The sequence below is a fragment of the Etheostoma spectabile genome, unplaced genomic scaffold (genome assembly GCF_008692095.1).
Source record: "Etheostoma spectabile isolate EspeVRDwgs_2016 unplaced genomic scaffold, UIUC_Espe_1.0 scaffold433, whole genome shotgun sequence".
In the NCBI taxonomy this organism is placed as follows: Eukaryota; Metazoa; Chordata; class Actinopteri; order Perciformes; family Percidae; genus Etheostoma; species Etheostoma spectabile.
The window spans coordinates 582,112-602,334 of record NW_022605608.1 but is presented as its reverse complement, the minus strand read 5'-3'; the positions used below and the strand labels follow the sequence as shown (position 1 = coordinate 602,334).

The 20,223-nt window shown below is 43.5% G+C and overlaps 1 protein-coding gene across 1 annotated transcript in view; it reads left to right on the top strand.

Moving 5' to 3' along the window:
- Positions 1-20,223, top strand: part of LOC116686651 (eIF-2-alpha kinase activator GCN1) — a 42,367-nt gene that overhangs the window by 9,868 nt on the left and 12,276 nt on the right. The window contains exons 7-44 of the mRNA XM_032511669.1: positions 2,035-2,169; positions 2,429-2,606; positions 2,710-2,784; positions 2,950-3,078; positions 3,166-3,216; positions 3,302-3,400; positions 3,590-3,763; positions 4,248-4,400; positions 4,497-4,589; positions 4,689-4,764; positions 6,177-6,336; positions 6,457-6,646; positions 6,809-6,933; positions 7,160-7,338; positions 7,457-7,550; positions 7,630-7,743; positions 8,329-8,527; positions 8,624-8,773; positions 9,537-9,718; positions 10,043-10,123; positions 10,339-10,482; positions 11,912-12,036; positions 12,269-12,458; positions 12,563-12,633; positions 13,072-13,237; positions 13,345-13,539; positions 13,745-13,991; positions 14,190-14,311; positions 14,614-14,728; positions 14,883-15,062; positions 15,989-16,209; positions 16,338-16,406; positions 16,492-16,630; positions 16,728-16,924; positions 17,491-17,633; positions 17,730-17,847; positions 18,016-18,231; positions 18,353-18,517. Coding sequence (XP_032367560.1) covers positions 2,035-2,169; positions 2,429-2,606; positions 2,710-2,784; positions 2,950-3,078; positions 3,166-3,216; positions 3,302-3,400; positions 3,590-3,763; positions 4,248-4,400; positions 4,497-4,589; positions 4,689-4,764; positions 6,177-6,336; positions 6,457-6,646; positions 6,809-6,933; positions 7,160-7,338; positions 7,457-7,550; positions 7,630-7,743; positions 8,329-8,527; positions 8,624-8,773; positions 9,537-9,718; positions 10,043-10,123; positions 10,339-10,482; positions 11,912-12,036; positions 12,269-12,458; positions 12,563-12,633; positions 13,072-13,237; positions 13,345-13,539; positions 13,745-13,991; positions 14,190-14,311; positions 14,614-14,728; positions 14,883-15,062; positions 15,989-16,209; positions 16,338-16,406; positions 16,492-16,630; positions 16,728-16,924; positions 17,491-17,633; positions 17,730-17,847; positions 18,016-18,231; positions 18,353-18,517 — 5,460 coding nt within the window. The remainder of the gene's footprint in view (positions 1-2,034; positions 2,170-2,428; positions 2,607-2,709; positions 2,785-2,949; positions 3,079-3,165; positions 3,217-3,301; positions 3,401-3,589; positions 3,764-4,247; positions 4,401-4,496; positions 4,590-4,688; positions 4,765-6,176; positions 6,337-6,456; positions 6,647-6,808; positions 6,934-7,159; positions 7,339-7,456; positions 7,551-7,629; positions 7,744-8,328; positions 8,528-8,623; positions 8,774-9,536; positions 9,719-10,042; positions 10,124-10,338; positions 10,483-11,911; positions 12,037-12,268; positions 12,459-12,562; positions 12,634-13,071; positions 13,238-13,344; positions 13,540-13,744; positions 13,992-14,189; positions 14,312-14,613; positions 14,729-14,882; positions 15,063-15,988; positions 16,210-16,337; positions 16,407-16,491; positions 16,631-16,727; positions 16,925-17,490; positions 17,634-17,729; positions 17,848-18,015; positions 18,232-18,352; positions 18,518-20,223) is intronic.

Below are 20,223 nucleotides of genomic sequence, written 5' to 3'. Positions count from 1 at the left end.
CTTTTGACACATTTCAGGCTTCAAACAAAGATATAAAAAAAATATTTTTTTGTGAAGAATCAACAAGTGGGACACAATTGTGAAGTGGAACAAAATCTATTGGATATTTTGAACTTTTTTAGCAAATAAAAAACTGAAAAGTGGTGCGTGCAAAATGATTGGGCCCCCTTGCGTTAATACTTTGTAGAGCCACCTTTTGCTGCGATTACAGCTGCAAGTCGCTTGGGGTATGTCTCTATCAGTTTTGCACATTGAGAGACTGAAATTCTTGCCCATTCTTCCTTGCAAAACAGCTGGAGCTCAGTGGGTTGGATGGAGAGCTTTGTGAACACAGTTTTCAGTTTCTTTCCACGATTCTCGATTGGATTCAGGTCTGACTTTGACTTGGCCATTCTAACACCTGATACGTTTATTTGTGAACCTTCCTTTTGTATTTTGCTGTATGTTTGGGATCATCGCTTGTTGAAGATAAATCTCTGTCCCGTTTCGGTCTTTTGCAGACTCCAACAGGTTTTCATCCAGAATGGTCCTGTATTTGGCTGCATCCATCTTCCCCTCAATTTGAACCATCTTCCCTGTCCCTGCTGAAGAAAAGCAGGCCCAAACCATGATGCTGCCACCACCATGTTTGACAGTGGGGATGGTGTGTTGAGGGTGATGAGCTGTGTTGCTTTTACGCCAAACATATCGTTTTGCATTGTGGCCAAAAAGTTCGATTTTGGTTTCATCTGACCAGAGCACCTTCTTCCACATGTTTGGTGTGTCTCCCAGGTGGCTTGTGGCAAACTTTAGACGAGACTTTTTATGGATATCTTTGAGAAATGGCTTTCTTCTTGCCACTCTTCCATGAAGGCCAGATTTGTGCAGTGTACGACTGATTGTTGTCCTATGGACAGACTCTCCCACCTCAGCTGGAGTTCTCTGCAGTTCATCCAGAGTGATCATGGGCCTCTTGGCTGCATCTCTGATCAGTCTTCTCCTTGTCTGAGCTGAAAGTTTACAGGGACCAGGTCTTTGTAGATTTTCAGTGGTCTGATACTCCTTCCATTTCAAATGATCGCTTGCACAGTGCTCCTTGGGATGTTTAAAGCTTGGGAAATCTTTTGTATCCAAATCCGCTTTAAACTATTCTCCACAACAGTATTCGGACCTGCCTGGTGTGTTCCTTGGTCTTCATGATTGTCTCTGCGCTTTCAACAGAACCCTGAGACTATCACAGAGCAGGTGCATTTATACAGAGACTTGATCACACACGGTAATTCTATTTATCACCACATCATTTAGGACAACATTGGATCATTCAGAGATCCTCGCTAACTTCTGGAGTGAGTTTGCTGCACTGAAAGTAAAGGGGCCGAGTAATTTTGCACGCACCACTTTTCAGTTTTTTATTCTAAAAAAGTAAAATATCCAATAGATTTCGTTCCACTTCATTTTGTCCCACTTTGGTGGATTCTTCATAAAAATAAATGTTTTATCTTTATGTTTGAAGCTGAAATGTGTCAAAAGGTTGAAAAGTTCAAGGGGGCCGAATACTTTCGCAAGGCTAGTTGGGTACATATTTTTAACAGTGTTTCAGATAGCTGGTCCTAGCATAATCCACATTCAGAGAGAGATATTTAAGTAGTTTGAGAATACCTCTGTTGAGAAACAAATTACAGGTAAATAATATAAATCATAAAATAATAAAAAAAAATGAATAAATAAATTACCAGATGCTAAAGTTCTGCCTGGACCGACAACTTTTATTAGGAAAGAGGAGGGGAAGTGTTTTAATACCCATGGCCCCCTGTAGTATTGATCCTATCTGGACAGGGCTTTGGACTTTGGTTCCTAAAATACTGGGCTTGATAAGGAACTGTTAGTGCTGTGAGCCTGTAAAATCCAATGAGACGTGTGATAATGGATCATACAACCTAAACATGACCTGTTTCAAACATCTAGAACCAGTCATGGCTCCTACTCTGTGAGCTGAGAACAGTTGGCATACACACAGGAATGCTGGATAGGTTTGACACGGTTTGTCTTTAACAGAACCCCGGACTGGTCAATGAATACATCAGCACACTGTTGAGTCTGGACCAGAGCCCCACCACTCTGGCCATGCTGGGGGGGTGTTTAGACTTCTGCACTGCTCAGAAAGACAAAGCTACAATAGAGAAGCACAAGGTAAGTTCTTCAGTTCTCATTATTAGTTTGATGGTGTTGATTTCTACAGTTCTAAAGCAGGGTTTTGCTTTTGCGGGGGTTCTACCCCGAGCTTTTGTTGTCTCATTTTAACGCAGGACCATTAATTGGTCTTAACATCATTAACCAATTTTGCTCTGATACTTTGCATTCATATTTTTTCAGAGACATCCCAGATATGTATATTTGGGGATGCAGCATGTCACCTTGTGTCTACTGTTTTTTTCCCTCCCCCCCCCAGAGTGCCCTATTGGACTTGTACATTAAATCAGTCCTTATGAGCAAGACAAAACCACACCAGCACATTTTGGACAAAAGTGGCTCCTTCCTGCGTCACGTGTCCCACTCTGAGTTCAAGGAGCTGCTACTCCCTGCACTGCAGAAGACAATGCTCCGAAGTCCAGAGAACGCTATGCAGAGTGAGTTGCTTTGAGTTTCTGATGATTGCGTAAAATACTTACCTGCTTGGTGCTCAGGCAGCTCTCATACAGTGGATAAAAACATTTTCTGGTCTCTCTCCAGCCGTTTCCTGCCTGCTGTTGGCTGTAACTCTCGACCTCAGTCAGTACGCCATGGATATTGGAAAGGCCATCGCAAGTAAGGCCTAATGGATGCTCAATTGATTTAGCTTTGTATGCATCTAATGGAACATATTTTTAAAGCATACACTCTGCTGTCATGACATAATTCTTCGCAGGAGAAAGACTGACTATTCAATTTAGCATAATGTGTATTTAATCACTGGTACTGTGTGTGTTTCAGGCCAGCTGAAAGCTAATAATGCCCAGCTGATGGAGCAGGCGGTCCAGGCCATGCAGAACCTGGCACAGCAGTGCAGTGACCCCTCTGCTGTGCAGGACATCGTCACTCACCTCTTCAAGATCCTCGGAGGTTACTAGTTAATTACCTATTAGACTGAAATATTGTCTTCAACATATTTGGTTTTGCCCACCTGAATCATAATTCTTGTGGTTGCAGGGTCTGAGGGAAAGCTCACAGTTGTTGCCCAAAAGATGAGTGTGTTGTCAGGTAAGAGGCCATGCCAACACTTAAAATTATTAGCTGTCCATAAGTAAACATTTTTTCAACCTGACAAATGTTGATCTTGTCCTAGGGATTGCCAGCTGCAGCCATCATGCCGCGTCAGGAACCTCTAGCCAGACTCTCAGCTCTGCAGTCACTGTGATGTTCATCCCTTATTTACAACAAGAAGGTATCTCTTCTCTGACTTTTCTTCCTTAACTTCCTGCCAGAATGCTAGACAGATTACCAACTTTATGTGAAAACCTTTAAGCACAAAAAGAGTACATATGTCTTAGGCCTGGAACATTTTCAACAGACCACGGTGTAGTGTTTCAGTCAAGTACTAACTTGTCTTGTTTATTTTTTTTATTTTATTTAGTTCACGAGGCTACCTTGGTGCATGCAGTGTCTGTGCTCTCCCAGTGGAGCAGTCGTCTCACAGTGGAAGTTCCCACCGCCTTGCTGGATTGGTTGAAAAAAGCTTTTACCCTCAAGACCTCCACCACTCTGGTTCGACATGCCTACCTTCAGGCCATGCTGGGGGCCTTCAAAGGTCAGTCAAACAAAGACCGCTATGCTATGAGGCGAATTGACGGATTAGGGCTGCTCAGATAATAGCATATTAATCAAGATCCCAATTTTGGCTTCCCACTTGATCGACAGCGATATTAACGTTATAAATGTTAATATCGCTGATATAAAAAAAAACTCTGTCGCATATTAAATCAAGGGCTTCCTAAACTAATAGCATGACTCTAAGATAATTGAGCCAGCGCCGCGGCAACAGTGGCAAAACGCACGGCTGTTCACTGTGTTTACCTTGATTGAATCGCCTGAAAATGACACCAGGCTGCAACGGTATATACAGGAGACTGGTTGGTTATACCTGGGTGGATGTAGAAAGAAATGCAACAGTAAATAACAGCATAACCCCTGGATTCCACTAGGTGCACCTAAGCCAAGTTCCACCTGCACCATAATTTGTTCTTTCCTCCGCTGTGCGTGATCTTGTACTATCACCTTTCCCTGGTTTTTAGGTGACACTCTGGCCCAAGCCTCAGACCTCGTGCCCCTGCTCCTTCAAACAGTGGAGAAGGCTGCGGCACAAAACTCCCAGCATGCTCTGCTTTCTGAAGGTGTTGCAGCTTCTGTTCTTTTGAGTCGACTGGCACTGCTGGAGACGCAGATGGGTGAGCCTGGCATCTCAAAAATGACTTTTTCTCCCTTATAGAGAATTTTGGAGCATACAAGGATGGAAAATGATTAGGATTTTTTTGTCTCTACAGAGGCTAAGTTTTCCAGCTTTTGGAACCTGATCTTAGATGAGAAGAAGCCACTTTTCACCACAGAGAAGTTCCTCTCCCAGGTCAACGAGGAAAGTAAGGCAATTGTCAACATTTTTTACTAGCTTAAAAGGCTCATGGGTGTTTTAAAATATAAAGACATGAAATAATGGCATGTTTTTGTTCTGTCTTTAGCTCTTCTCACAGTGTTGTTGCTCTGTGAAAGGCTCCTCCTGGACCATCATCATAAGCTTAACACCAGCAAGTCCCAGTGAGTCTGTCCCTCTGTTAACATGTAGAGATTTTTTGAGCTTGAAAATGTCTTAGAGTCCTTATATACTTATATAAACCACACATAGGCCGCAGGCAAAACAAATTGCCTGCATATTTTGTGTTTACCCAGAAAAAGTGTGTGTGTGTGTGTGTGTGTGTGTGTGTGTGTGTGTGTGTGTGTGTGTGTGTTGGTGTGTGTTTGTTGTGTGTTGGTGTATAGATATTATCTAAGATATGTATCTATAGATATAATTGTTTTATTAGGGCTGTAATGATACACCAAACCCATTATTCGTTTCATTTCACAATTTTTGACCCATGATTCAATACAAACCTTGATTCTTTCAAATGTTATTTGATTCAACACCAAAGAACAATATTAACTATGCACAATATTAACAAACCAAAGTAAAATAAATAAATAACCAAAGCTATAACAATTGTTTTCTTTGTAACAAAATACTGGAAACAAACTAAACTCTATTGTGGAGATGATTCAAGCATGTTGAAAATTCTTCTTCAATCAAGTTCTTTTACATTTACAAAGTAAATTAAATGGCTACTGCAGGGTCTGAAATTAACACTCGCCAAATGTGGGGACGGTTCAACACACCAACGCTTAAACAATGGCACACACAGCAGACACAAGCCACTACCTTCTGTTTACTGATAACTAGCGTTTAACTCAGGCTAATTAATTAGCTAGTTAGGTGCAATTTTTAACAGCCAGCCTTTCAAAAGAAAGTACAGAAAATGGAGTCTCAGTTTACCTGTCCGGGAAGCTCTGACGCACTTCGTGTCCATGGACAGATGTAGGCATGTTGGACACATGCAGCCACTTTCCTGAAACCGCTTGAGGGGCTGACACAAGTCCAACGGCCCGCAGCGTGCATCGTATGTCCGAGCCGGTCTCCACTGCTTCCTCCTGCAGGTTGTCAACTGTGTGTCTGCCTGGTATACTCTCGGACGGCCGATGTAACTCGCCGGTCCTAATCAATAAAGTTTCATGTGTCATGTAGCTTAAAATGCAACTTGCGATGTGACCTGGACAGGAAGGATAACTCTGGGATTCGGAAGGGGTGTGTGTTGTAAAATAACTCCTTGAAGTTTGGTCTCATAGACATCATTTATGCAAAGCTTCAACTTGATTTATGAAGAGCATAATGTGAACCGAACATCATGCTTTTTGTTTTTGAAATATTAAGAACTAGCTTATTTTTCTTTATCCATTCAACCACCGATTGCAGCTCTTGCGATACGGTGGTGTTTAACTCATGCTTTTTGTCCAAAAAGCAATATAATGTCCTTTCTTTGCTGGAACACGCAGAGCAAAAATACATTTGAATTGTCTGATGTACCTTGGTGCTTTAATAACTAGTTATTTTTTTCTTGCATGTAACTGTTGTGCAGGATGTATCATCATGCCACAGTTGCGGTTCTCCTGTCTCGGAGCTGGCGTGTGAGGAAGCGGGCCCAACAGACAATCAAGAAGCTGCTCTCCTCTCTTGGTGGATCCAGTCTTGCCCGTGGCCTCCTGGGAGAACTTCGCGTGGTCATCAACAAACACAAGGTAAAGACTGATTATTTATAAAAGTTGGTTTTGGCTCATAGAATCAGTCAACCGCTCAGCTTGACCAGTGTTTCTTTTTCTCAGCCTGATTGTTACTGACTGTGTAATGTAAACCATCAGGTTTTGCCCCAGGATGTCCTGGTATCAGAGTCAGGAGAGCTGACTGAGTTGGGTCGCGGCTACATTCCCCCTCGTTTCCTGCTGGATGCGCTGTGTGTTATTTGCTCCTCTGCCAGCCAATGGGGTGACACCACCGAAGCAGAGAATTTGGCCATGGAGATCCTCATAGTCACTCATCATCCATCCATAGGTATGAGAATGAGTTGCTCTCCAGAATGATTCTGCTGCTAACTTGTTAGCCATAGCCGGGTTAACACATGTTCTTGTAACTTAATAACACCAGAGTTTGTTTGGATGGTGTTTTTGTGGCATGTCCATTACAAGCCATCTCCTCTGTGTATATGTCTTTCAGTTGGAGCTCGCAGCGGCCTCTGGCCTTTTCTGCTCTTCTCCATGAACATTAAAGCAGAAGAATTTATAGAAAAGAATCTGGAGGCTATTCTGCCACATCTGCTGGAGGTCAATGCTGACAACCAGGTCTGAATATAATACACACGTCCTTATACTGCATTTACATGAGATTTTAGCGCACGAAACACTAAAGTGTACTTAACTGATTCCTGTGAAGAAACAAGGGTCGATTGAAGGATAGATAAACCATTAAAATGAAATGCAAAATATGTCGAAGTGCATTTCTCTTTGAATTTTGCTGATGCATTTTACATGGTACCAGGGTGTTTAGTGGTCATGTTGTTTTCCTCAGGCGGTGAAAAATGCAGTCGGTGCCCTCTCTGGCCTCTCGCCTAACAAGCTGTTACCACGGGTAATCAGTCATGTCAGCGAGGGACTGTCCCGACCTGCTCTACTTCAGGTCACCAGGGAGGAGTATGCCATCATGCAGACACCTGAGGGAGAACTGTATGACAACAGCATCATCCAGAGGTAACACACAGCCTCTCCTTCCAATGTGCGCTTCTTAACCCAACAGCAGTCGCCAGAACCTTGTGTTGTCTATTTGACATTTATTTACTCCTGTCCTCCTCCTCTACACTTGCCGCAGTGCCCAGAAGGAAAACACCAAGAAGGCCAACATTAAGAGAGAGAACAAGGCCTACTCCTACAAGGAACAGATCATTGAACTGGAGTTACAGGAGGTAAAGCGCACTTACCATCATTTGTTCTTTTGCTGTGTTAATGTCTGGAACACATCTTCATTTCTCTTTGATCTTGCAGGAGCTTAAGAAGAAAAAGGGTATCAAAGAGGAATTGCAACTAACAAGCAAACAGAAGGAGATGATGCAAATCCAGCTGGAAAAAGAGGCCACTATTCGCAAGAGACTCCAAGGGGTATGAAACTTAATGCCGATCTTACACCAAGCGACTTTTCAAGCAATTCCACTGTCGCAGAAAAAGTTCCAATATTGGAATGAGATGCTGAGAGTCTTGCTAGAGTTGGGGTGTTTAGTGTAAGCTGATTATAAAACTCGGTCAGAGTCAAACTTTTTCCCGTCTTATCATTCTCACAAAATCAAGTGTGTTTGATATAATCTTAAATTTTAAGTCTTGGCAGCGAAGTTAAATCACGTGAACATTAACAACCGGCGGATGAATGCAGACCTCCGAGTACAGCTGCCATTCATCTGCATGTACTGCAGAACAGAAAATTGGCGAACTTCCCTTAAAGTAACCAGCTAGTAAAAAATGTTCAAAACAAATGTAGTTGTAGTTATGCAATGTGTGACCCTGCAAGATCCCCAGTCTTTACATGTTATGACGTTAGATGTGACCTGGTGTCCGACTGTAGTCTTTTCAAAGTCTGTTCAATGTCTTCTAGTGTATGGTAGACGTAAGTCGCCAAAATGATTTTTGACGCCGGATGTGTGACATTCTTAACTTCTCCATGTTGATCTGTGGTGCACTTGTTGTCCCCAGCTGGATGTGGAGTTGCAGGGCGTGGTGGGTCTGCTGGAAGCCACTCTGAAAGAGAGACCACCTCAGATCACCAGGGAACTCCCTGCTGTCCTCCAGGTCCTAATACCCCTGCTACAGTCCCCTCTGGCTGCTCCATCCATCCAGCAGGTCTTCTTGGACATCGTAGTGTGCCTCATGCCCAAACACTTTGAGTTTCTAGGTACATGGTCTGTCTTAGTATTGGTGTCTTAGTATATTGTATTGTTAGACACATTCTCGGCACCTTGACTCAGTGTCACTTTTCTTCCCCTTCTAGCCGTGCTTGTTGGACATGTGACTTTACGGTTGCTGAAGCCAGAGTGTGATCTGGATGTGGCCTGGGAACAGGAGGACCTGGAAACGGCAGCCCACCGCACCATACTGTTGCTGCACAACCACACTGTCCCACAGAGAGATGCCAAGAACGGTGGGGAGCCCAGTCATGCTCACTTGTGTTCTGAATCATGTGTTAGTTTCTTGCTAATAATGAAGTGTTTTATGTTCAGTCATGACAACAGCTATAGGAACTCAGTCTCTGTTTGAAATCTCACTTGATTGTCCTGTTTACCTATTTATTTACCTTTTTATTAATACTATTGAGGAAATATAAATAAAGGGTATTTTTCCAGATAATATCAAGCCAATATTTTAAATGGATGTTTAAGGCACTGATTCCCAAAGTGGGGGTCGGGACCCACAGGGGGGTCGCAAGCCAGAGAGGGGGGGTTGCAAGTTGATTTCCAGAAATAAAATAATTTTAAAATGATTAGAAATAGCACATGTTAGCCATGATTTTAACACAAGATAAAACTGTTGTGTTATTTTGTGTTGTCAATACGCTCGTGTTTGGAGACGTCTATAGTGCGTGTGCCGTCGCGCGCAATGTTTATATACGTTTATAATGGGGGGGGGGGGGAGTCACTTGCACCGTTACTTTGGGGGTCGTGGGCTGAAAGTTTTGGGAACCCCTGGTTTAAGGTAAGGAGAAGGAAAGTTTAAAATAACCGACAACATGAGACTGAAAATGTTCTGAAGTTGACATTTTTTGCTATGCAAAAGAGTACATATGCAAACAAATTTTCATTTAAATGTACACCACAGTAGCCAGCAACTGAGATAGTAAATGTGACTGTGCTGTACTGTACTGACTGCTCTCTTGTTCCTTTGTATTGTTGTTTTTCTCTCGTTAGATGTGGCGCCACTGTCTGCCCCTGCTTTCTCCGTCTGCTTCCCTCTCCTCAACGCCATGCTCAGGGAGTTTTCAGGCAGCACCGAGGAGACCGAGAACATGATGACCAGAGCCTTGCAAGTCATCAGCGTACACTGCCAGCTTCGGGCCGCCACAGAAATGGATGACCTTGCTATAGATGAGGTAGAGACAGGCATCTCCATTGCATTTTCTTTTGTCTGTAACCTACACAGGAAAATTGTGGAAACAATTAAACATCAGTAAAGACAAGCTGAAATTACTGAATAACAAAAGACATTGTTGCCATGCAGCCGGTTTGTCTCAGAATGTATTTACTCGGCAGACATCTACAAAGCAATCTTCTGGGTTTGCACACATTGTTAAAAGCTAGTTGGCAGAGCCATTGACCTGTAACAATGAATGGACACCATATTGGAAAAGCTTTATATGACATAACTCCCTTTTATTTTGTAGATCTATGTATTAACTTGGGTTTTCTTGTCTCAGAACGGCCCAGAACTGCTACCACGTGTCAGCATGCTGCTGCTACTGACAAGAGTTATTGCCACAGCCACCCCGAGACTCCAGGTAAATAAGGGATTTTACAGACTGAGTTTAAATACATTTGAAATTCAACCATCGAGACTCACTCACTCACTCACTCACTCACTCACTCACTGTATTAGTTTGGTCAAGCTCTTTATTCTATTCCCCATTTCCATTCTTTTATAGCCACTTGGATGCCAGAATTGCTACCTAAAATTGGGATATGAGACTTTTCACACACACAAATTGTGTTTCAGGTGTTGGCGTCTCAGTGCCTGACAGCGCTGTGTGCCAGTGCTGGAGGAGGAGAGGGCTGCACTGTGGCAGAGCAGCCAGAAATAGACGTCCTGCTCAACGCCCTCCTTTCACCCTGCTTCTCTGTCCGGGATGCTGCCCTCAGGGTGAATCACAGTTAATTTCACATTTGTTGAAGCTGGCCTTTCCCTCAGTAGAGCAAACAGCTGTATTTTAGGCAGGAAAAATTGCAACCACAACGTCCTGCACACTAATGAAGACACATTTATTGTTTAAGACACATTTATGACAGGTCTAGCAGTACCTGTCAGTTTCCGTACTAGACCTATATCAGACAAAATTTACCGAAACATTGCTAATAAATGTATCCTTGCAACTTAGACAATTTCAATTTCAATTTTATTTATAGTGTCAATTCATAACAAGCATTATCTCAAGACATTTTACAGATAGACCACACTCCAGAATTTACAAGGACCCAACAGTTCTAGTAGTTTCCTCCAGAGCAAGCAACAGTGAAACAGTGGCGAGGAAAAACTTCCTTTTAGGCAGAAACCTTGTTCAGACCCAGGCTCTTGGTAGGCGGCGTCTGACGACCGGTTGGGATTAGAATGAAGGGTGGCAGTAACAGTCACAAAAAATAAATAAAAATAAAATAAATAGTAGTTTGGTTGTAGTAGTTCTTAGTAGCATAGCAGGGCACTGTGCAGCGTTACAAGGCACAGCAGGACCTAGCTGGGCATCGCAGAACGTAGCAGGATGTAACACTGCATCGCAGGACGCGTAGCGGGACCTTGGCGACAGCTGCTACCCTGATTTTTGGCGCCTCCGTGATCAAAGGAAACATGCTGGGGGGAAAAAGAACATAAGGACTCCGGGGAATGACGAGCTAATCCCCGCAGCTAGGTTAGTAACAAGCATTTCTGGGAGATGGATGCACACAAATGGAAAGATAGAAAGATAGATGAGAGAGGAACTCAGTGTGTCAAAGGAAGTCCCCCAGCAGTCTAAAACTATTACAACATAACTAAGAGAGACAGGGTAAAGAGAGGAGCCTGGCCATGCTAGAACTCTCCCTAACCGGATCCCATCCCTCTGTCTAGAGGAGATGGGTGTGAGAGAGAGAGAGAGAGAGAGAGAGAGAGAGAGAGAGATCTATCCCTCCCTCTGTCTAGAGGAGATGGGGGGAGAGAGAGACCCATCCCTTAGTCTAGAGGAGATGGAGGGGAGAGAGAGAGAGAGACCCATCCCTCTGTCTAGAGGAGGTGGGGGGGAGACAGTGTGCAGAAGTTATGTTTGCAACTTTTGACCTACTCGTCCCACTTCTACACATCTGCCTTGTGAAGTGTTCTTCTGTTCTGAGGCAGGAAAAGGAAATTTGATGGGTTTGAGCCATTTTCTCCACAGATTTATGAGCTAAAAACACATTTTTGTTTATCCCAATAAAAATAGTTTCTAGACCAAGATGAAAGCATTGCTATACACATATTTAGTGTTAACCTTGGTTAAGTGACAAATTACACAGCTTGTATTTGTATTAGACATGCTATTAACACGTAATGTCTCTGTGCTCAGGGATTGTTGGAGATGGAGTTTGCCCTGTCCACAGACAGCACAGAGGCCAGCGGGCTGAGTTTGCTGCGCAGGCTTTGGGTTTGCAGGTTTGACGTTGAAGAGGAGGGCCGAACCTTGGCTGAAAAGTATGTGTCATGTGGTTTCTTGCTCCCTTTCTTTACTAGCTGACTGCCCATTCACACCTAAAACTCATAACACATTGCATAAGTGTCTTCATCTTTTCCAACAGCACGGTCCAATTTTACATTTTTTAAATATTTACCGTTCTGTTCTTGTTTAAAATGTCATTTAAAAATGTTTTATCCTGCAAAATTAGATTTTCACACCCTCATTTCTTGTCCTGTCCTCCCTCCTCAGACTGTGGGAATCTCTGGGTCTGGAGGTGGTCCCTGAGCTCTGCTCCCTGCTGATTGGAGATGTCACCCACCACGAGGAGGCTGTCCGTTCTGCCGCAGCCGAAGCTCTGTCAAGCGCCGTGTCCCTGTACAAAGACCAGTCTGCGACGGTGCTCGGCCAACTCACTGAACTCTACCACCAGAAACTTTATGTAAGACCCTGCCATGGCCAAACCACATTACTCAAATTGCTTTGGCTACTAGTAGATGAATTTAAGCTCGGAAACCAAAATGTTTTTATTTTTTATTTTTAAAGAGACCACCTCCTGTGCTGGATGCCCTGGGCAGAGTCATCTCTGAATCTCCTCCTGACCAATGGGAGGCCAGGTAAATATCAGGGTTTGTTTGCAAAGATTAAATATACAATGGTTTTTAACCTTTCTATCTTACTTTGAAAATCAGAGTTAATGCATCCTGAATTCACAATTAACTGCTTTGGCCTTCTATCAATCAGGGCAGAAACATGTGCATTAGGTCCAACAGGGAGACATAACATGCCAAAAATAGTAATGACAGAAAAAGGCAGGAAAGTGCTGATCAAAGATGCAGCCTTTGCTGCTGGCTCGCTATTTTTGCCTTTGTAATTTTGAGACCCGTTACATCCTACACCCAGCCCAGGGGGTTTGCTTCAAAATGTCTTGCTATAGTTAGCTATCAGACACTATTTATACAAAAAAAAAGCTTATCTTGTCATAACAGAGTACTAGAAACCATCAAATTTTTTCTTGTGCACTGAACCATTTTCTCTCACACACGTCTTGTCAGGGGTGGCATTGCTCTGGCTCTGAACAAGCTGTCGCAGTTCCTGGACGAATCTCAGGTCACCCCTCTCTTCCTCTTCTTTGTTCCTGATGCTCTGAACGACCGCCACACTGAGGTGCGGCGCTGCATGCTGGACGCTGCCCTGTCTGCTCTCAACACACACGGAAAGGTACTCACCCAACAGCTGTACATTTCACATGCATAAACATGCAGATACCTTCAAATGTGACCATTTATGTCTTGCACTGAACTATATGTACCTGCTTTGTGTAACAGGACAATGTGAGCTCCCTGCTGCCAGTGTTTGAGGAGTTTCTGAAGGACGCCCCTCAGGACGCCAACTATGACGCTGTCCGTCAGAGTGTGGTTATTCTCATGGGCTCCTTGGCCAAACATCTGGATAAAAATGACCCCAAGGTCAAACCCATCGTAGCCAAGCTCATCACTGCACTCTCTACACCTTCACAGCAGGTAAGCAGCTCTCATACTGATGCCAGAGACTTGCCGTCTGCTGAGCACTGCAAAGTGTAGATTCTTGCTCAATCAGGCACCTGTCTGTTCACATCAGAAAGGCTTCGGTTCCTCTCCACTCTATAGAATTTTACACACGTCCCACTTTGCTGAAGTCCATTACTCTTCATCCCATTATATCATGTGGTTTGTCATCCCTCATCAGGTCCAGGAGTCTGTGGCCGGCTGTTTGCCTCCTTTAGTCCCTGCCATCAAGGAGGACGCTGCAGGCATTGTAAGGAACCTGCTGCAGCTGCTGCTGGAGAGCGACAAGTACGCAGAGAGGAAGGGGGCAGCATATGGGCTGGCTGGCCTGGTCAAAGGTCTCGGGATTCTGGCACTCAAACAGCAGGACATCATGACAACGCTGACTGACGCCATCCAGGACAAGAAAAACTTCAGACGGAGGGAAGGTCAGTAAAGTTTCTGACCACTGAACTGTTTGGTTTTGTATTGATTAACACAAAGTGATGCAGATATTATGTATGTTGGACTGCTGTTCATTGTATGAACCACTTAATTAACAGAGGCCATCATCTGCTGGCACTCAAGAATACTTTTTTTCACAGAAAAATAAGAAACCCCTGACCAGACTGTTTGTCTCTGTCCAGGAGCGCTCTTTGCCTTTGAGATGCTGTGTAACATGTTGGGGAAGCTTTTTGAGCCGTATGTGGTCCATGTGCTGCCACACCTCTTGCTCTGCTTTGGAGACGGAAATCAGTATGTCAGAGAGGTGAGCACCATGTCCCAGAGCCGCCTTCTGGATTATATCTTACTTTTTGCTAAAATCTGTTTCTTACTTTTCCTAAATGTATCATCAAAATGTTGCTTGCTCTAAATTAAAAGAAGTCTTTAACTATCCAGTGTTTTTTTTTGTACCCACATTAGAACATAGTAAGGTTGGCGTAACACATGATCCATGAGACAGGCACTCATCTAGGAAACTTTAATAATTTTCGTCATAGAATTTGTGTGTGTAGAAATGTGTAGGATCCCTGTCTAAACTTTCAACCCCCTACCTCTCTTTTCCACCAGGCTGCAGATGACTGCGCCAAGGCTGTTATGAGGAACCTAAGCGCCCACGGGGTGAAGCTGGTTCTTCCCTCCCTGCTGGTGGCTCTAGAGGAGGAGTCCTGGAGAACTAAAGCAGGTTAGGAGCCCTTACATGCACAGAATTCCTAGGCATTACTGAAATGTCTTGAGATGATGGAAATATTTAAGCATCTCAGGACATTCACAATCAAGTTAGGTGTTTACTCAAACAGTAGCTTCTTGTAAATCACCGCTCCCCCTCTTTCCTCCAGGCTCTGTGGAGTTGCTCGGTGCCATGGCTTTCTGTGCGCCGAAGCAGCTGTCGTCCTGTCTGCCCAGCATTGTGCCCAAGCTGACTGAGGTGCTGACCGACTCCCATGTAAAGGTGCAGAAGGCCGGCCAACAGGCCCTCCGACAAATCGGCTCTGTCATCCGCAACCCCGAAATCCTGGGTAAGTGTCCCACAGTCATGGGGCAGAACTGCGACGACAGAGAAGGCTTATTGCCTATAAACTGTCTGAAAGTATCGACCCAATGGGGATTTTAAAAACATCTGAAATATGCAAATATGTGTGTGTGTGGGGGGGGAGGGGCTGTATGCCCATCTTTAATTATTGTCTGCTAAACAGTTGGCAGTGGCACTGAGCACTGAATTTAATTCCAGAGGTGTAGTTAATAAGGAATTCCACTGATTTTTGGGGAGGCAAGACGGAGGCTGGGGGTGTGGCCTTGACTAAATGCCACTTTCCTCGTTTGAAAGCCATGATGTCTCTCTCTCATGTGTTGGCCAAATTCTCTGGCTGGTTAAAGCAGAGAAAGGGGAGGTAACCATTCCCCTTATGACCTCATAGTAGGCAAGATTCCAGATTGGCACATCTGAGTCAGTATTGGTTGGATCTAAAGACTACAAACTTAAAAATGGAAAAAATCTGGTTGAGTTAGAAAGAAGTGAGTAAACCAGTAGCCTGATCCTCTACTCTGCTGGAGGCTACATTATCCACTGCAACCATAACACACTTGAATCTCTGACCAGACCATTGGTGGTCTAGTTGCATTGTGGTTAATGTAGAAGCTTGATTATGTCAAGGAAATAAGAATGCATGAATTTAAGAAGACGGTATCTGATAATGTTGCTTTTGGGTGTTAATCGTGGATTTAAGTTATTCAGGGGTTACATTCTTCGAAATGATCATATGTACAGTGTAAAGGAAAGCGGCACAAAATCCCAGCTTTATGCATCAATGCTACATTTTTGTTGAAGCTGTATCAAATACGTGTTGATTCACCTAATTGGGTTTAGAATTATTTGAACTGCCAATGTGAAATAACATAAATTAGTTTTTTGACGTTGTCAATCATGTCTTTATTCTTCTCTCAGCCATTACCCCTATCCTGCTGGACGCTCTCACTGAACCGTCCAGGAGGACCCAGACGTGCCTGCAGACGCTGCTGGACACCAAGTTTGTCCACTTCATCGACGCCCCCTCCCTGGCCCTCATCATGCCCATCGTCCAGAGAGCCTTCCAGGATCGCTCTACCGACACTCGCAAGATGGCCGCTCAGATCATTGGCAACATGTACTCCCTCACTGACCAGAAGGTACACAGCATTACTTAAATATTACACTGAACGAAAAACAAAACAAAATGTGTAAAAGTCCTTTTAAACCAGTGTATTCTGAAGACTTGTTTTTTATTTTGTGGCGTTATACGTGTCGTCGTTTATAGGATCTGTCACCCTACCTGCCCAGTGTTATTCCTGGACTGAAGGCCTCCCTGTTGGACCCGGTGCCTGAGGTGTGTTTAGTGATACAAACAGTACTACAGTAATATATGCTCTGTGTGTGGTTAAAGCTGTAACTGCTCTTCTACTTCTCCTCAGGTACGTACAGTCTCAGCCAAAGCCCTGGGTGCCATGGTGAAGGGGATGGGTGAGTCCTGCTTTGATGACCTGCTTCCGTGGCTCATGGAGACCCTGGCCTCTGAACAAAGCTCTGTAGATCGCTCTGGAGCTGCACAAGGTTGGTTCTTCTCACCCCCTGTCACTGTGTTGGTTCTCATTTGCTCCCATCGTTCATCAAATAACTTGCTGAATTATTTGTGTGTGGGTGTCTTCAGGTCTGGCTGAGGTGATGGCTGGACTGGGAGTAGAGAAGCTGGACAAGCTGATGCCAGATGTGGTGCAAACAGCCAGCAAGGTAGACATCGCCTCCCACGTCAGAGACGGCTACATCATGATGTTCATCTACCTGCCTCTCACCTTTGGAGACAAGTTTACTCCCTACGTTGGGCCCATCATCCCCTGCATTCTCAAGGTATTGCTATGACCAGAAATGTTTTTGTGATTTCCATTTTTGCTGTAAATCACATTTCACTCATGTTCATATTCAAAACTGTTTTTGTTTTACATGATTTTAAAATTCCTTCTTCCAGGGAATATTCTCACCATTTACCAGGATTCCCAGAACCTCACGCAGTTTTAAAAACTGAAATGAAATTTTCAAATGATATTCTTTCATATACAAATCTGCATGTCTGATTATGTTGCCTGCATAGTTTAAAATGACCAGTTTGATCCAGTTCATTCTTTTAATCTAAAATGATATATATTTTGCCACACAGTTGAGCTGAAATCTGCCTATTTAAAAAGTTGATCCAGTTATGTCACATCAAACTAAGCTCGGACCAAAGCTAAGACTGTTGTGTAAAGCGTTAATGAGGTTTGGGGAAAGTATCCTGGTTTCAGTACATAGTCTTCAGAACGCACACACACATACAAGCATTTTTCCTGGATGCGGTAAACGGATTTTAGGGAGAAATACCAGAACCTTAATTCAGAGTATTCAACCTTTGATCTAACCCTATTTGTGTTGTCCACCAGGCTCTGGCTGATGAGAATGAATACGTGAGAGACACAGCACTGCGAGCCGGCCAGCGAATCATCAGCATGTATGCTGAGACAGCCATCGCTCTGCTGCTTCCTGAGCTGGAGCAGGGTCTGTTTGATGACCTGTGGAGAATCAGGTTAGACTGAAATACACACGCAATACACATCAGTGATTGTATTAATTTCAGTCTTATATTAACTAGTTGTGCGTCCATCTCGTTGTTGTTTTGCAGGTTCAGCTCTGTGCAGCTGCTTGGAGATCTGTTGTTCCATATCTCTGGAGTGACAGGAAAGATGACCACAGAGACCGCTTGTGAGGATGACAACTTTGGAACAGCTGCATCCAATAAAGTATGAGTATATCTATTTTCTTCAAAACAAAACACATCAAAAATCCTAGGCAGATCTAATGAGTGAAAAGAAGTAAAAGTTGTCATCACAGCAGTGTGGTGTTGGTCCATTTTTGAAAAAAACAGTGATGTGTTAAGAATTGCTGTCCTTTGACTTTTTCTCTCCCAGGCTATTATTGGAGCTCTTGGTGCTGAGCGGCGTAACCGGGTCCTCTCTGGCCTCTATATGGGCCGTTCAGACACTCAGCTGGTGGTCCGACAGGCTTCCCTCCACGTGTGGAAGATCGTGGTCTCCAACACCCCAAGGACTCTTCGAGAGATCCTCCCAACCCTCTTCACTCTCCTGCTGGGCTTCTTGGCGTCCACCTGCCCTGACAAGAGAACGGTATGACTCCTTTTTTATCTTTGTAAACACACTCTGTTTTTATGTTGGCGACTGTTAGTATTGTTTTTTTAAGTACATCCACAGAGCCTTTTACTGACGCTGTGTGTCGGTGTGGTTATAGATCGCTGCTCGGACGCTGGGTGATCTAGTGAGAAAACTGGGAGAGAAGATTCTCCCTGAGATTATTCCCATCCTGGAGGAGGGACTGCGCTCTGACAAGAGTGACGAGAGGCAGGGAGTCTGCATCGGCCTGAGTGAGATCATGAAGTCCACCAGCAAGGATGCGGTGAGTCACACACAGATGTTGTAACACACCACAGACCCCATTAGAATTATTTTATATAGTGGCCGGGTTGACTAAGTGGGTTGAGCAGGCGCACATTACTGAGAGGTGTATGCCTTGACGCAGAGGTCCAGGGTTAGAATCCGACCTGTGACAATTTCCTGCATGTCTTTCTCACCTAGCTGTCCTATCAAATAAAGGCGGAAAAGCCCAAAAAATATTCTTATAATATTTATGTAAATAAAACACCACAGAGCTCCCAGGATTCAAAGCTATAATCACAAAAAAAAGTAATAACGTTTCCTTTTTGGAGGTTTTATAGACTTTTTTTTGCTTTTTTTAAAAAAAAGAACCAGATCAGTTAAAACCAGGTTTTTCACCATGATTTTAGTGTCCCCATCTTTTTCAAAAGTTCTCATTCTATGAAAAGAAATGCAATTGAGTCTCTTGATAAAATAATATCACAGATTCTCTATAACTAAAGACAGGACCCACTGTGCAATTGGTATGAAACTGTACACACTTGCTGTCTCCTAAAGAAGCGTGGCCTCTTTTGAAAGTGTAGTGAGTGTTGTGTAGATGAATGAAAAGTTATGTTTGTATAATTTATTATTTTCTTTTGCCAACACTAGATATTTAAATTGTTTGAAGCCATAATAGGCATTAGGAAAATTAATTTTGTTACGCCGTTCACAAACTTTAGTTGACATTAGCTTATATTTGTTGTCAAATCTTGCAAGAATTTGTTGCTAAAAAGTTAATTTTCTCCTGATGTTTACGTCTCGAAAATGCCAGTTTATGTCAGAATGTTCAGGAGATATGTGGGTTGTGAAAAATGGGCGTGATATTTACTTAAGTGACTATGAGGCTAAATAATTGGTCTGCCACTAGTCACCTAAAGAGGCGTGGCAGTGGACAAACACACAGGTCACAGATACAGGCAATTACTGAGTTGGCGCATCTCGGTTCTAAACCATCTCGGATAATATTCAAATTGCAAATGCAATGTTCAAAACAAACCCTGATATACAGTACTGTGAAAAATGCAAAAAAACTCTGTAAACTAAGAATGCTTTCAAAAATATAAATAATTGTTTATTTTTATCAATTTACAAAATGCAAAGTGAGCAAACAAAAGAAAAATCTAAACCACATCAATATTTGGTGTTACTACCCTTTGCCTTCAAACCAGGACACATTTTTATAGGTACACTTGCAAAAAGTCAGGCAACGTTGAGGATTCTAAACGCAGTGGTCGGCCAAGGAAATTTGCAGCAGATGAAAAACGCATCAAGCTTATTTCCCTTTGAAATCGGAAGATGTCCAGCAGTGACATCAGCTCAGAACTGGCAGAACCCAGTGGGACCCAGGTACACCCATCAACTGTCTGGAGAAGTCTGGCCAGAAGTGGTCTTCTTGGAAGAGTTGCATCCAAAAAGCCATACCTCCGACATGGAAACAAGGCCAAGCGACTCAACTATGCACAAAAACATAAGAAGTTTGTTTGACGAAGAGCTGGAGAGCGGTACAATAATGAGTGAACAGTGAAGCATGGTGGAGGTTCCTTGCAAGTTTGGCGCTGCATTTCTGCAAATGGAGTTGGAGATTTGGTCAGGAGTAATGGTGTCCTCAATGCCGAGAAATACAGGTAGATACTTATCCATCATGCAATACCATCAGGGAGGCGTATGATTGGCCCCAAATTTATT